The sequence below is a fragment of the Ictidomys tridecemlineatus genome, chromosome 15 (assembly GCF_052094955.1).
Source record: "Ictidomys tridecemlineatus isolate mIctTri1 chromosome 15, mIctTri1.hap1, whole genome shotgun sequence".
Lineage (NCBI taxonomy): Eukaryota > Metazoa > Chordata > Mammalia > Rodentia > Sciuridae > Ictidomys > Ictidomys tridecemlineatus.
In genome coordinates, this window is record NC_135491.1 from 7,373,583 (window position 1) to 7,389,393 (window position 15,811).

Genomic DNA, 15,811 nt, shown 5'->3' on the forward strand with positions numbered 1-15,811 from the left:
CCCAGCCCCAGAGCGCAGCGCGGCCCGGAGAAGCTGCGCACAGCCCGGGCCTCGGTAGCATCTTTGCCTCCGAGCGGGGCTCCTGGGACCTCATTGGCGGGACAGATGGGACCCAAGGCCCCGGTGGAACGCAGCCTGGGCGCCAGGTGCGGGGTCCCCACCGCCGCCCCAGCGCCCTCGCGCGCCCCCTGCCGCCCTCGCGCGCATCAAGGAGCCGGGCTGGAGCGACGTGTTTATTGGGGGTCACGGGTGGGCGGGATCCGAGGCCTGGACGGGGCTGGGATCGGGCTCGGGCTCAGTCTCCGGCTGGGGCTGGGGCTCGGGGTCCCGGCTGGTCTCCTCCGGGGCCTCGTCCCAGGGAAAGGCCTGCACTCCGCGCATCTGCTCCCGGTACACGCGGTCGAAAGCCTCGCTCTGCGCCACCGTGAAGTGGTTCTTCCAGTCCCCGCAGACCCCTGGAGGGGACGGAGGGAGGTATTCCAGCATCTTCCTTCACAGCACCCTCCACCTCCCCAGCGACCTGTCACCCCCTTTACCTAGGAGGGGGGACTCCTACATGGTCTGTCACCTACAGGGCTCTGAATCCCCACCTCCTCCCGCCCTGGCACCCCACTTTGCCCCTTGACCCTTTGCCTCTGCCCAGCACATCTCTTACAGTCTGGTGGTCGCCTCCTCTGTCCTGTCCTTAACTCTTGTTGCTGGGTGATGACTGGGCCCCTCCCCTGCTGAATCCCGGTCAGGTGTCTGGGGCCCCCTGGCAGCCCCAGGGCTCCACCACCGCGGCCTCCCGTTTCCTATGTGGTCATGGGCGATCAGCCGGGCACTGGAATCCTGGGGCCCATGTCATTCCCATCCCAGCAGCTTGTAGAGAGGCCATCGGTCTCCCTGCAGCCGGGCTCTATGCGGCCCCCAGGTGCCTCCACCCCAACCCTTGGATCCGTGAATATGTAACTCTGCGTGTCAACGGGAACTTGGAAGATGTGGTGAAGGGTCTTGAGTCGAGAGATGGTTCTAGATTATCTGGGTGGGCCCAGTGTCACCACAAGGAATGCTTTCTTTCCCCCCTTGTACTGGGAATTGATCCCGGGGGCACTTTACCCCAAAGCTGCAGCCCCGGCCCTCTATTTTTAAATTTTGAGACAAGATCTCTATAAATTGCTTGGAGCCTCACTAAATTGCTGAGGCTGGCCTCAAATTTACAGTCCTCTAGCACCAGCCGTTGGAATCATCACGGGGCGTGTGCAGCACAAGGGGCCTTAAATGAGGGAGGCGGCAGGACCCAGGGGGCTCGGCTGCTGGCTTTGAGGATGCAGGAGGAGGCCAGATGCTGGGATGTAGGTTAGTGAGAAACCAAAAAGATTTTCCTGTGAAGTCTTCAGAAGATTTCTGGTCTTCTTTTTGGCCTGATGTTACCCAGGCAGACTGATTTTGGATCTCTGACCCCCAGAAGTGTAAGCTGAGGACAGGTGTGTGCTGTTAGTGGCCTGGGTCAGTTGGTTAGAGCAGGACTCACTGCTTCTACCCCCTGCTCTGTCACCTGACACTGGGGTATTTCTTCTTAAGGCCAAGGAGGATTTGTGGGCCCTTGGCCTGGTTGGCAGCCTGGATCGGTGCCCATGGGGTCCTGTTCCCTGGAGAGGAGAGGGAGACTCAGAGGGCAGAGGCTTGTGTGCCAGGCTCTATACTGAGCTCTGTGAGCGAAGTCAATCCTGGGTTCTTAGTGACCCTGTTCACCCCTACGCTCCAGCTGGGAAAACTGAGGCCCAGAGAGGCTAAGGAACTGGCCCAAATCGCACAGCGATCTGGTGGCCTGGCGGGGCCTGAATCCCGGAGCCCAGAGCTCCCTCACCTTTCCGGAGGAAGGCCCCTTGGCGGTGGTCCAGCAGGCTGGTGGGCAGCAGCGTGTAGTTGGACATGGAATTGGCCTTCATGGCACCGAAGGTCGAGTGTGCCACCACAGAGCCCAGGGCCTCCTCGTCCAGCGGCCGGCCCAAGAACTCACAGATGCGCTGCACGGAGCCTTGGAGGTCCTGGGAGCGGCGGAGAGTGAGTGGGGAGGGGTCAGCAGCGGGAGGGCGCCAGGTCCTGGCCCTGGGTGGCAGGGTGCCTCCTGTCCCTGTCTATTTTCCCACCTCTGTCCAAGGCGAGGCCAAGGGGTTGGGCCTCGCAGTTTTGGGAAGGTTCTGAGTGGGGGCTGGGTGCACCTGAGGTCACAGCGGGTCAGAAGTCAGCTCGGGCCTTTTGGAGCCCATCCTCCCTGGGGTCAGAAGCAGGCAGCACCTGGTCAGCACCTGCTGGGCCCCCCTCGGGAGCGCCCTCCGTGTCCCAGCCACAGGGCTAGACTCCCAGGCCTGGCCACACCCCGCCGTCCCCCTCACCCTACACCCCTGTCATCAGCCTCTCCCTCCTGCCCTCTGCTTCCACTGTCCTGCCCCAGCCTCCTCCACGGCCTCCCTGCCCCCAGCCTCCCTGCCCCCAGCCTCGTCCCCATTCCAAATCCACTGTGGCCCCTCTCCTCCCAGCTTTCCCACGGCTCCCCAGTGCCCCAGGACAGGGTCCTGGTCCCCAGGCCTGCCCTTCCAGGACAAAGTGGCCTGGTCTCAGCTCCTCCCAAGGCCTCCCACCCTGTCACCCTGGGATTCAGCACCCAGTGGCAGACATTCGCTCTGTTTCCCGGTCAGTTCTGCCCTCCCCACCGCTGTCCACGCGGTGCTCACGAGGCTGGACCTGGTCAGCGGTCACAGTGTCCCGTGCCAGAATCCCCGAGCCCTAGCTGTGAGTCGTTCTTTTCACCCATTTTAAGGGTGAGACTTCTGGGCCCCGACACGTTTCTGCTCCTGCTGCTGCTGCCGGCTTGGGTGCTGGGATGGAGCCAGGGAGCTGCGCCACTCGGCCCCCAGCTCCCGCCCTGCCTGAGCTGAGAGTTTCAAGGGGACTTCAACTTTGAGGGACACCAGAGTCCAGACCCTTAGCAGGAAGGAGTGGACCGCGAGCATGTGGAGCGCGCACCCGGGAAAGCGCAGGCTGGGGCAGGGACCTGGAGCCGAACAGGCCGGAGGCTCAGGAGGCCGAGGCAGGAGGATGGCGAGTTCAAAGCCAGCCTCAGCAACGTAGGGAGACCCATTCTAAGAATAAAATAATTTGAAAAAGGGACGGGGATGTGGCTCAGTGGTAGAGTACCCCGGGTTCCGGCCCCAGTGTCAGAGAAAAAAGAAAAGAAAAAAGGAACCTTGGATGGTTGGGCTTGTTGGCTGTGGATTGTTCTGGAAGCCCATGGCCACCACCCTGCCTGGCCCCTGGGAGCCACCCCTGAGTGCACCAGGCAAGGCGCCCCTTGACCTGTGCCTGCCCCAGGGCCCTCGGAGGGGTCCAGCTGGGATCCCAGTGTGTCCCCCAGGCTGTTCCTCCACTGTGTCCTCTGCCGGTCCTCAGGCTCCACACAACTCCCCTTGAGCTCAGTCGCCGTCTCCCCCTGCTCAGAGACAGGTGCAGTCCTCCCAGCAGCTCCACCTTCCACCCTCTCTTTTCCTATTTCGCTTTGTCTTCTGCAGGGATCTCTTGCTCTCCTGTTCTATTTTTTTTTTTAATTGGGGTGCAGGGGCAGATACTGGGGATTGAATTGAACTCAGGGGCACTCGACCACTGAGCCACCTCCCAGCCCTTTTTTGTATTTTATTTAGAGACAGGGTCTCCCTGAGTTGCTTAGAGCCTTGATGTTGCTGAGGCTGGTTTTGAACTCGAGATTCTCCTGCCTCGGCCTCCTGAACTGCTGGGTAACAGGTGTGAGCCACTGTGCCCAGACTCTTTGTTTTCCTAAGAACCCATCAAGGAAAAGAAGCGACCTCAGGGCCTTTGCACTGGCTATTCCCCTGCCTGGGACACTATTCCCCCTCCGTGTCTCCATGGCTCTCTGTCTCTCCTCCTTGAGACCTTGGCTTGGTGTCACCTTTGCCTCAGGGCCTCCCCTTGACTGCCCTGTTCTGAGTGGCTCAGGGTCTCTGTTCTTCATCCCCTGGTGCACTGGGGCACAGCGGGGAGGGTAGAGGGCCGGCGTGAGGCAGCTGTGGGGACTCACCCGCTGCAACTCCTCGTAGGTGAGGAGCAGGAAGTTCTCTCTGCCCTGCATCCGAATCCAGCCCTTAATGTGGTCGAACCAGGAGCCGAACTGCACTGGGGGCAGAGGGGCAGGGGTGAGGGTGGGCAGCAGCTGCTTGGGGTCCCGAAGGTACCAACTCCACCTCAGCACGCGGCACCCCCCCCTTCACACCGCCAGAGTGGACACCCTCCTGCCTCTGCCAAGTTCACTGCAGCTGCCTCTAGCCCACTCCTCCCCAGCTCCCCACCGTGGGCCGCCCTTGACCATCTGCCTGTGTCCCTCCTCTGTCTGTCCGTGCCTCCGTCTCCTTGCCTCCCGGCCTGCCTCACTTCCTGGCCTCTCCCCCACTCTGTAGGGTCCCTTCCTTTCTGATCCTCTTCCGTCGGGGCCCCCTGCTCCACCCAGGGCTCACCTTCGCCCTTGAGGAAGTTCTCCAGGAACTGGTCGGGCGTGCCCGGGTCCTTCAGTTGCCTGGCGATCTTGGAGTAATGGTAGAAGGAGACCACCACGTCCCGGGGGTTCCTGCTTAGGTAGATCACCTGCACGCGGGCGGCCAGGACAGGGACAGACGTCACACAAAGGTAGAACCCCAGACCCAAGGCTGCTGCCGGCCAGCCCCTCTTGTGACCCTGCGGCAGGAAGGATGCGGGGCAGACTCCCCAGGAGATGAAAGCGCTCCTTCCAACCAGGGACAGGGAGGAGCTGTTTCTGGGCCAGCTGGAGGGACAGTTTGGCCTCAGGGAAAAGAGGTGGAGAGAGAAGGTGCGGGATTCAGGACGGGGGCGCTCAGGGCAGGGGCATGGACCAGGAGACAAAGCTGGCCCCCTTTTCCGTTCCCCTAGCGGGGCCCCTGCGCCTTCCTTGGCCTTCCAGCCTCCACTGGACCCTCTTTCTTCGCTGGAGCCCTGCTCTCCTGGCTCACAGCCCCGTTGGCTCTCGGGGCCCCAGCACAGAGCCGCCTGGGCTGGCGTCTGAAGGCTGACAACCTGCTGCTCTTTTTTTGAGACTGGAGATTAACTCAGGGTCACTTGCCCACTGAGCCACACCCGGCCCTTTTTAGTATTTTATTTAGAGTCCACAGAAGCGCTCAGGGACGGGCACTGGCATCAGGGGTGGGTGCCAAGAAAGAAATCCCAGGTCCCCTAGATGGAGACCAACGTGACTTCTGATGTCAGGTGGGTGCGTCCCAGGACACCCACCTGGCCCTGTGTAGTGGACGGTTCACTTTGCCCAAAGAAAGATCTGGAACTTGCCCCCGGGTCCAGGAAGGCCTTGGAATTCCTTGATTAATAAGGATCTTTGCCTGCGCGGGGCCTCGGGCCTCAGGCCGCACCAGAAGTCTGTGCTGACCCTGGGGTTTGTGTCGGGGGCCACGCGGTATCAGCCCGATCCCTGCAGGGTCTGGAGACGGAGGTCGGCCACATCCAGGGGACCAACACCCCATCAAAGCCTGGACCCGAGGCTCAGGAGAGCTCCCGGGTGAGCGACACTGTGGGGAGTCGTCACACACCGTGGCTGGGGGGAATGAATGCCGTCCACACGACCCTGCTCTGTATCTGCAGCTTGCACAGCCATGAGCTCAGCTAACGCTGACGGAACATTCAGGAAAGGGCCCGTCGGTTCTAGACGTGGGCAGGCTTTTCCCTCGTTATTCCCTAAGTGGCACAGTAGGACGATGGCTGTCTGTCATAACGCTTGCCTTGCACGGGGGTGGGGGGGGTGATTTAAAGTGCCCAGGTCATGTGCAAATGCAGTGCCCTTCTATATAAAGGGACTTCGGCAGCTGCAGATTTGCAGGGGCTAGAACCAAGGCTCAGGGAGGCTGAGGGAGGATGGGACAGAGGGGTCCCACACAGACGTGTCAGATTGGCGGCGCACCTCCTTGCCCCTGGCAGTCCCCGCCTGGACCAGGGTGGCCCAGCAGAGCCCACCTCCCTCCTGGCCCAGCAGGGGGCAGTATCATCACACTCAGCTGTCACCTTGACTCATCTGCCAGCACAGCCTGGCCCTTCCCTCCTCCAACACACCTCCAGACCAGTCCCTTTCCGTCACCTCAAGGCCACCACCCTGGTCCAGTTGTCACCTCCCACCAGCACCAGAACCACCGGGGCTGCTTCCTCTCTGCCTCCCTGCTTCTGCCCTAGCCCTGACGGTGTCCCCCACCTGGCCACCAGGGGGCGCCAGCCAGCCCAGGCCTGACCACCTAAACCCTCCTAAATCCTCAGGGTGCTCACATGGCCCTGCCCCCCTGGTCCCTCTGCCCCTCATCCACTTGTTTCCAGCCACCCCCCCTACACACACACAGGGCCTTTGTGCCCGCTCTCCCCTGTCTGTTTACTACTGTGCCGGGTCAGGGCCACACGCACAGTAGGTGCTCAACACACAGGTGCTGAATGGATCTGCCGATCCTGCTCCCTCTTCCTGCCCTCCCCCTGCCCCCCACCTTGGCCTTGGTGCTGAAGAAGGCCTTGGGAAAGAGCTGGATGGGGAGGTGGGAGCTCAGCAGGCGGGGGCTCGTCTGGTCCTGGAGGGTGAAGGCGCTTATGATGGTCTCACACCAGGGCGCGCGCTCCCAGATGGGCACCGAGCGGATCCAGGAGGGGTCCCCGTTCTTCAGGATCAAGCTGAGGATCTCGATCATCCAAGTGGTGCCTGTTGGGAGAGGCGGGCAGCGCCGTCAGGGGTGGGACACGGTCAGGGTCATGGCAGCAAGGTCGACGGAGGGCTCCGCCACCGTGGGAAGAGCCGGGTTGAGCGGCCTCATCTTCAGAGCAGGAAATTCGGCCTCAAAAGAAACAAAGCCACTGGTACCAGGTGGTGGGGCTGGGCGGTGCCATGTGGCACAGATGGCCTCTGGCTGCCCAGTCCCGGTCCACTTTCCTGCTGGGACTGTATTTTCTGGTCTCTGTGTGGGGCCATATGACTGTCTGTCTGGCCAGGACTGTCTGTCTGGCCAGGCAGCCACCTCTGCAGCCATTTCCAGGCCTGGCCCCAAAACACCAACTCTCTGCCGGCTGGTCACAGAGACTCCAGGGATGGCAGGCGCCAGATGGCCACGGCAGCGTGGATTTCCCTCCCCCCATCCACCCAACGGCTCTGGGGTTTGCGAGAACAAGAAATAAATTATGGGGTTCAGCCACTGACATACCTAGGCTTTGGTGGCAGAGCAGCAACCCCCCGACTTTAAGCTGGAATTGAGTCCATGGTGCCTGGGTATAAGATCTGCTTATTCCGCTGCCTTGTTTTGAGCCCCAGGACCCTAGGTATAGGCAGCCCCCCATCAGTGGGGTGCAGATGGGCTCAGAGGGCAGGAGACCACAGCAGAGCGATGAACAATTATACTCCTGCCACAACAGCCTATGATTAGGGTTCCACTGACTCGGATTCCAACCACCGCCCCAGCGACCATCATCCGCGTGTGGTCTGCTGCCTCTCCAAGCGCTGGCGGGTAATGTTGGAGCTGGACCCTGGGAACCCCTCGCCCTCCCAGCTGGCTGGGCCCGGCTTTGCCAGTAGGGGGCGCTGGAGGAACGCAGCAGCCGCCCACGGGCCTCGCCGGCTCCTCTCCAGGATCTTGTGGATTCACAGATCTGATCTTGTGGATCTTGTGGTCACCAGCCATCAGCCCTGTGGCGGACACCCAGTGACACTTGTCTCCTCCCCCAGGAAATGTCAGCTCCGGTGAAAGTCGAATCTTAGCTGGGGGAGGGGGAGTCCCTCTTCCAGATCCACTGGGGCTTAGTCCTGCCCTGGAACCTGCCTTGCTGCTGCGTTAGCTGTTCCTGAGTCCTTCTGAGTCTCTAGCCTATGGCAGTGGAAGCCCCGTTACAGGCTGCTAAGTCTACCTCTGAATACTGCAAATTTACCATCGAACCATTTTAAGGTTAGCTGTACAGTGGCGTGAAGTAAAATCACATCACTGGGCAACCGTTAGGCCACCCACCGCCACAGCGGTCAAGTGCAGAATGGAAACTCTGGACTCTCAGCCCACTCCCACCTCCCAACGTCCCTCACCCCCTGGCACCCACCCTGGAATGTGCCTCTGTGAGTGGACCCGCGTGTCTGGCTTCTTGGCACAGCGTCTGAAGGTTCATGTGAGTTATGACATGTACCAGGATTTTCCTCTTCTTTAAAGGCTGAATGAGGGACTTGTTCCTTGGTGGACATTGGGTTGTTTCCACTTTCTAGTCATTCTGAATGATGTGGCCGTGAACATCGTCAGGCCAATATCTACTTGAGTCCCTGCCCTCCGATTTTTTTTTTTTTGAGTATATATCAGAAAGTGACCTTGTGGGCTATATGATAATTCTATGTTTAATTTTTTTTCCATAGTGGCTATACCATTTTACCCTCCCACTAACAGTGCACCAGGCTCCAACCAATTTTTCCCCATCCTTGCCAATACTTCTTCATTTCTAAAAACCCACCCCAATGGCCCTTAAATCCTTCTTTGCATTAAGCCTCTCCTGTCCAAATGACTGGGTGGTTTCAGTCTCCTGTCTGCGGCTGACTGATGCACCCGTGTGAGGTGGTTTAGTTGATGCCAAGTGTCTTCACAGTTCATTTTCCCCTCCTGGTGATAGTATCAGAATATTTAAGGTTCACTGAGCACTCTGGCATTCACTCAGAAACTACAGCCCCCAGAATCCTTTGCAGCTGCGTGTGGTCACGTGACTAAGCTGTGGCCTATGAGCTGTGAGTAGAGGTGACAGCACTTTCTGGGTCCTGCCTTTAAGAGGAGCTGCTTGTCCTCCATACCCTTTCCCCTTTTGTCTTCCCTTTTCCCGACAGGACTCTGGCAGTGGTGTTGCCAAAGAGGACGACACCATTTTAGAAGCCACCAAGCTAGAAGGGCATTCTAAGCCTTTCTGACTTCTTGGAATGGAGTTACTTGCCTGCTCAAATGTCCACCTAGCTGAACTGTTATCGGGGAGAAAACCCTGGTTATTTCTTGGGGTCTCTTTGTTACAGCAGCTTAACGTATACCCTAACTGATACACATTAAGTCCTGTTGTCATTATAGGGGAAAATAAAGAAACTGGAGATGGGAAAAGTAAGGCCTTAGAGACGTTCTAGAACTTTCCCACACTTTCTAAGGTAGGAATAACCAAGGGACAAGGGTTCCATCATGGAGTGTTGCTGTGACCTTAAAGCACCAAAAAAGATCCAAGCCTCCACCCGTGATCCCGATGACTGTGGTCCACCACATTGAAACCACAGTCAGCCAGGCACAGTGGTGGTGGAGCCTGCCTTTCCTCCTAGCTGGCTGCTCAGGAGGCTGAGGCAGGAGGACCCCTTGCGCCCAGGAGTTCCAGGCCAGCCTGGGCAATAGGGTGAGCCCTGGGTAACAAAGAAACAAAAACCCTGTGATCATGATCATAATGATGAGCCATGAATCCAAAGAGATCCTAAATTAGGAAGTCAACCAGAGAGAACAAAACCTGATGCATAAGTTTAAAGATATGCATAGAAAAATTATGATGAAAGTAAAAAGAACAACTAGGGAACATATTTATAATTCAGTCTCCATGAAGAGTTAAGTTCACTAATATATAAAGAGCTCCTATAAAACAATGAAAGACCAAGAGTTCAATTGGGGGGGGGGGGCAGGTACCAGAGATCATCCTAGAAAAGGAAATATGAATAGTTTAAAAAAAAAAAAAACAAAACTAAAATGTGCTCAGGCTGGGGTGTGGCTTCGTGGTAGAGTACCTCTGGGTTCAATCCCCAGTACCAAATAAACAAATAAAAGGAAAGGATTAAAAAGTACAAAAAAAAAATTACTATTTATCCTTAAGCAAATGGTTAAACAAGAATGATTGTATGTCCGTGTTGTGAAATACTGCGGAACTGTTAAAGAAAAAAAAAACAAACAAAAAACAGCTGGGGCCGGGCATGACGTAATCCCAGCAACTTGGGAGGCCGAGGCAGGAAGATTGCAAGTCTGAGGCCAACCTCCACAACTTTGAGAGAACCGTCTCAAAGAATTTTTTTTTTTTTTTTTAAAAAGGTGGGCTGGGAGTGTATTGTGGTTGTAGAGCACTTGCCCAGCATGTGTGAGGCCCTGGGTCCACCCCCAGCACCATCTCAAAAGAAAAAGTGAGTGTGATGCTATCTACACGTGACAGGACTGAGGAGAAGTCGATCCGTTTTAAATCTCTATATAAAACCACACAGAATGTCTGGACATCACACACCAATAAAGAACCTTGATCTCCACCAGATGCCACGGATAACATCCAGCTCAAAGTGGATCACAGATTTAAATGTGCAATTTAAACCCGTAAAGTTTCTAGAAGAAGAAACAGAAGACATCTTTGTGGTCATGGGTTAAACACAGATTTCTTAGATACGACAGAAGCAGATCCGTCAAAGGACAAAGTGACAAATCGGATCTCATCCAGATGAAGAATCTCTGCTCTTACGCTCTGAGGAGAGAGCGCTCAGGCAGCCGCGGCCAGGAGGCGGCTTCCAGACGCGGGTCTGATCCAGGGTTCCCCCACGGACAGTAAAAGAAATGTCCCGAAACTCAACGACGAGAAAACAAACAGCCCACTAAGAGGAGGAGAGACTGGAACAGACCCTGTACCTCCGATGACAGAGGACGGCCAGACAGCCCTGACACCGTGGAACATCAGTGGGCACCTAGCAAACCGCTGGAAACCCCCTGGTGGCGGTGAGCCCGCAGGATGCAGGGCAGGGGACCCGGCGCCATTGCTGGTAGCAGGCAAAGTGGCAAAGCCCCTGGGGAGAACCGTCCGCTGGTTTTTTTGGGGGGTTATTTTGGTAGCAGGGATTGAACCCAGGGGCACCTAGCCACGAGCCACATCCCCAGCCTGTTTCTCTGTTTTACTTTGGGACAGAGGCTCACTGAGTCCTTAGGGCCTGGCCAAGGGGCACCTGGCAGCCTGGTGGCTTCTTACAGAGCCAGCAATCGCACACCTGAGTATTTACCCAACATAAGTGGCTGCTTTCCCAGCCTCCCAGGCGACAGGTTCAAGCATCCATCCCAGACCTGTCCACAAAGCTTCCTAGACGCTGTCTCCTACTCACCCTGGAGGACCCGACCCCAGACAGGCCGTGCCCCGTCCCTACAGCCCGTAACCTGCGGCCTCAGCACCACTCTGACAACCCAAAGTGCATCATGGGGAGTGGAATAAGTCTGTCCTTGGTCTCAAGAGCTGCATGCCACGTGACTCCATCTGGGTGACATTTAAGAAAGGGCAAGACCCTAGGGTACAAGGTGATCACTGGTTGCCAGGGGGTAGGGGGAGGGAGGAGTTAATGACCAAAGGCTACAGGGGGTGTGAGCAGTTGGGTGTATTCTTCTGTATCTTTTTTTTTTTTTGGGGGGGGGGACCCAGGGGGCTTAATCACTGAGCCACATCCCCAACCCTTTTAATTTTTTATTTCGAGACAGGATCTAGCTAAGTTGCTAAGGCTGGCCTTGAACTTGCCATCCTCCTGCCTCAGCCTCCCGAGCTGCTGGGATTGCAGGCGTGGGCCACCGGGCCAGCCTCTGTCGTTGTGCTGATAGTTGTATGAAGGTTGGGTCCGTCCAGTATCAGAACTCCCAGAACTGAAAACACGTCCACATGGATCTGCCTGCAGATGACCAGGGGGCATCATCCACAGTAGCCAGAATGGAAAGGACCGACCGCCCCTCAGCTGATGGGTGTCCACTCACAACGTGGCCTGCGCCTGCCATGGAGTGTCAGTGACATGAGAGGGGGACGAAGCACCTGTGGATGTCACGACGTGAGTGACAGAAGCCAGACACCAAAGCTGCTCATGGCAGGAGTGTGCACACAGGGAACGCCTGGAACAGGCCAGTCCTGGAGATGGGGAGTGGACTCTGGGTGCTGGGCCTGGGGCAGGGCGGGCGCCTCGCAAGGCCCAGGATTTCTCGATGGAGGGATGGAAATATGCTAAGATGGACTGCGGGGTGGAGGCTCAGCTCTGTGACTGCCAAAGCCCGGGCGGTGTGCGCTCAGTGGGCGAGTCGCATGGAGAGTGGATTATATTTCAGAACTGCTCCACACCCACGCCCAGAACCCCGGGCTGGGGCCCGCGGTGGCAGCCCGGGGGTGAGCACGTCCTGGGTTTGAGCAGGGTGCTTTGTGCAAGGTCCTGGTTTGAGCCCTGGAACCACAATAAGAAAAAAAGGAAGTGACATGGGAAGGGGAGGGGGCTTTATGTTTAAAAGGGTGAAGTTACATCATGAAAATCCTCAAAGTTTTCTGAAAATAGTAGTCAACCCTGTCAGTTTAGAGACTCAGACTCGAGCACTGCTCCAGAAAAACTCAACTGTGCTTGCTGGCGCACACCTGTGACCCCAGAGGCTCGGGAGGCTGGGGCAGGAGGATTTCAAGGTCAAGGCTAGCCTCAGCAATTTAGCCAGGCCCTATCTCAAAATAAAACAACATAAAAGGCCGGGATTTGGGGCTCATTGGGAAAGCACCTCTGAGCTCAATCCCCAGTATCAAAAAGACAGACAGACAGACAAAGTGGAGAAACCAGAGACTAATCAATAATTTTTCTTTTTTTTTTAAATGAGCCAGGGGTGGTGGCGCACGCCTGTAATCCCAGAGGCTCTGGGAGGCTGAGGCAGGAGGATGGAAAGTTCAAGGCCAGCCTCAACGACTCAGTGAGACCCTGAAATAAAATATAAAACAAGGCTGGGGATGTGGCTTACTGGATTCAGTCCCTGGTACGCCCCCAACCCCCCCCAAAAAAAGACGCAGTAGTTGGTAGTAATAAATGCTGTGAAGGTCAAGGTACAGAGGGAGCCTGATTTCAGCAGGGGAGAAGCCTGCCCCCGGGGGGAAGCCGCCTATGGTGTCTGGGAAGGCTGCTTCCGCAGGGGACTGGAAGTGCAGAGGCCAGATTCACCCAGGTGGCTCTTTCCCTGTCCCCTCCTGGGGCACCCGGCATCCTGGGTCCCTTCGGGCCTGCTCTCCCGGCCCCGCCCCAGCCCCACAGGTACCTGACTTGGGGTAGGTGATGATGAAGATGTCGTCGTCGCGCACATTGGAGGTGTTCTCGGCCTGGCTGATGCTCTCCGGGGAGTAGAGGCCCACGGGGAAGAGGATGCCCTTGTATCTGAAGTATTCGCCCGAGACCGTCTGGCTGTGGGAGGAGAGGGAGATGGCGGTCACCAGGCAGGGCGGCCGCCCTCTGGTGTCCTGACTGGTATCACTCCCACGCTATGGGTGAAGAGAGCCGGGCACAGAGAGGGAGTGTGGCTTGCTCAAAGCCACACAGCGGGCAGGACACAGAGTGCTGGACACAGCCTGCAGAGTGGGGCGGAGGCTTCCAGAGGCAGGTGCCCTGCCCGCCCCTGCTCCAGCTCAACAGGCACAACGTGAGAATAAAGTGACCTGTGCTGCTTTCCCAGCCTCCCAGGCGACAGGTTCAAGCAGCCAGAGTGGCCCAAAGGAGAAGTTTTAAGGGCAACTGGTCAGTCCCTGGTCCGGTCAGCCTGGGCCTCCCCCAGGGTGTCTGGGAGAGGGACGGTGATGGGGCTGGGGAAGGTGCGGCTGGGCAGGGCTCTCCCTCCTCTGTGCACAGCGGGGGAGCTGCTTGACTGCGGGGTGAGGGACAGGAAGGCGGGGGACACAGCTAGGTCACCACACGCCTCGTGCGAGGACCTCGAGCCCGGGGTGGGAAGTGGGTTTAGCCACCGTCTGTGATTTTTCTGGGATGTTTATGGGAGTCTGTTGGCTTCCAAAAGGGAGTACTTCCCTGTGATTTCTTTTCTCATTTGCAGTAAACATTCCACCTACCTAAAGATGCAGTCACAGGAAGCAATTCTTATTCATTTTTTCAGGGGTGCTCTCGACATGGACTAGGACTCAGGCCCCACAGACCCAGGACGGGCCCAGTCTTCCCACCACACTGTTTCCTCCCTTGCATCTCCCTCGATAGCACACACAGGATGACATACTGAACCTCAAAAGTTCACGTATGTAAATAGATGAAAGTATTCCCCCCTTATCTGTAGGCAGCCGTCTGCAGGGGGCTTCCAAGACCCCCACTGCCTGAAACTTCAGATAGTACCAAAATCTGCATTCGAGAATGGCGGTACAGCAGCAGGTGATCTGATAGCCAGGAGTAACGGGCAGGCGCCATATACAGAGTGGAAACACTGGACAAAAAAGATGATGCATGTCTCAGGCGGGATGGGTCAGGGCATTGAGAAATTTCATCACGGTGCAGAGAAGGGTGTGTATAACTTAAAACTTATGCACCGTTACATCTGGAACCTTCCATTTACTGTGTTTGGACCAAAGTGGACCAAGGGTAACTAACACCAGAGAAGGTGGGGCAGCCCAGAAGGGGCACCACAGCACATTGTCTATGAATCTTATTTCAGAGCAGTGAAGAGGACAGTCCCAAATATCTGGGGGGTAAAGAGGGTTTGGTTCTGCGGCACAGACGAGACTCGGGAACATAATGCCACACCAGGGACACAACACCCCGGACTCCACACTGCGGGGGTCCAACCACAAAAAATTCAGAAGGAGGCGGGAGGGCCATGCTCCTTGCTGGGGGACAGGGAACAGGGGGCTGAGGGCCCCTCCACCCACGTTGCAAATTCACTGCGCCGTGGGCTGAGACTTGCTGACAGGACCCCCTGTGAGGTTCCCTTTAGAGAAATGTTCCGCGAGTGAACGAGTGGATGAGATACCAGGGAAGAAACTCCTCTGCTCAAGTGGAAAGGGGCTGGCGGTGATTCAGGCCCCAGTGGGGTCCAAGCGCTGGTTTCCGGGGCCCTCTCTGCTAGCCCCTCCTCACCGGTCCAGTTGGTGGACGAGGAAGCCAAGGCGCCTGGGGGCTCCCGCCTTCCTGCCCCAGGCCTCGGAGGCTCAGAGGCTCCACCAGAGGGAAGGGCCTGCTGAGACCTGGCACCAGGCGGGGGTCACGGGAGGCCTCGCGGGGGCCCAGGGTGCCCAGCTCAGCCAGGGTTTCCTAACGGCAGTGTCTGAGGGGCTCGGGAAGGCTGAGGGATGGGGGTGGGCTGGTCACCCCCAGGGTCAGGGCCCGGGCATCAACGTGGTTCTGGAGCCGGATCCTGCAGGCTGAGCCTCCGGGTTTGCCGTTTTCTAACTGAGCTGCGGCCAGATGCTCAAAAAAAAAAGAAAAAAAAATCTCCCTGTGCCTCAGTTTCCCCACAGCTACAGCAGGGATAAGAGAAGGAGCCAAGCGTATGGGTGGGTGGCATTCACCCCAGTGCAGACTGTGTGGGTCTGAACTCCATCTCCCGCCAGCTGTGTGGCTTTGAGCAAGTCACCTAACCTCTCTGTGCCTGTTTTTTTCATTCATAGGATGGAAATAACAATAGTGGTCACCTCACAGGGTCGTTGCAAGCCCGTGAAAGGCTTCAGACCGGACCTGGCATGGACAAAGCACAGCGTCAAAGTTTCCTAAATTAAAAAAAAAAAAACAAGGATGGCAGGAGGGGACAAATGGTTAGAATAAGGCCTGACTCCTGGCTTGCCTTCAGGAAGCGGTCACTATTTGTCCCTGCTGTCATCAGTCAGCCCGCAGGTTGAGCGTGGGGAGCGGAGGGAGCAGTGATGTCACCGGTGGCCAGGCGGAGAGAGCCGCGGGGGTGGGGCCAAGCCATGGTTCCCAGGCAGATGGGCAGCTCAGCGCCTGGCCTGGCCCGGCTCTCCTGGAGTCTCCGTTTCCCCGGGGATGACGGTGACCCCT

General features: G+C 57.4%; 1 protein-coding gene across 1 annotated transcript in view; it reads right to left on the reverse strand.

Moving 5' to 3' along the window:
* Positions 1-220: 220 nt before the first annotated feature.
* The window catches only part of Sult2b1 (sulfotransferase family 2B member 1), a 28,723-nt gene continuing 13,132 nt past the window's right edge, over positions 221-15,811 (reverse strand). Inside the window, exons 2-7 of the mRNA XM_005336631.5 lie at positions 13,083-13,225; positions 6,540-6,748; positions 4,509-4,635; positions 4,076-4,170; positions 1,850-2,030; positions 221-455 (exon numbers count right to left, since the gene is read on the reverse strand). Coding sequence (XP_005336688.2) covers positions 244-455; positions 1,850-2,030; positions 4,076-4,170; positions 4,509-4,635; positions 6,540-6,748; positions 13,083-13,225 — 967 coding nt within the window. The 3' untranslated portion in view covers positions 221-243. The remainder of the gene's footprint in view (positions 456-1,849; positions 2,031-4,075; positions 4,171-4,508; positions 4,636-6,539; positions 6,749-13,082; positions 13,226-15,811) is intronic.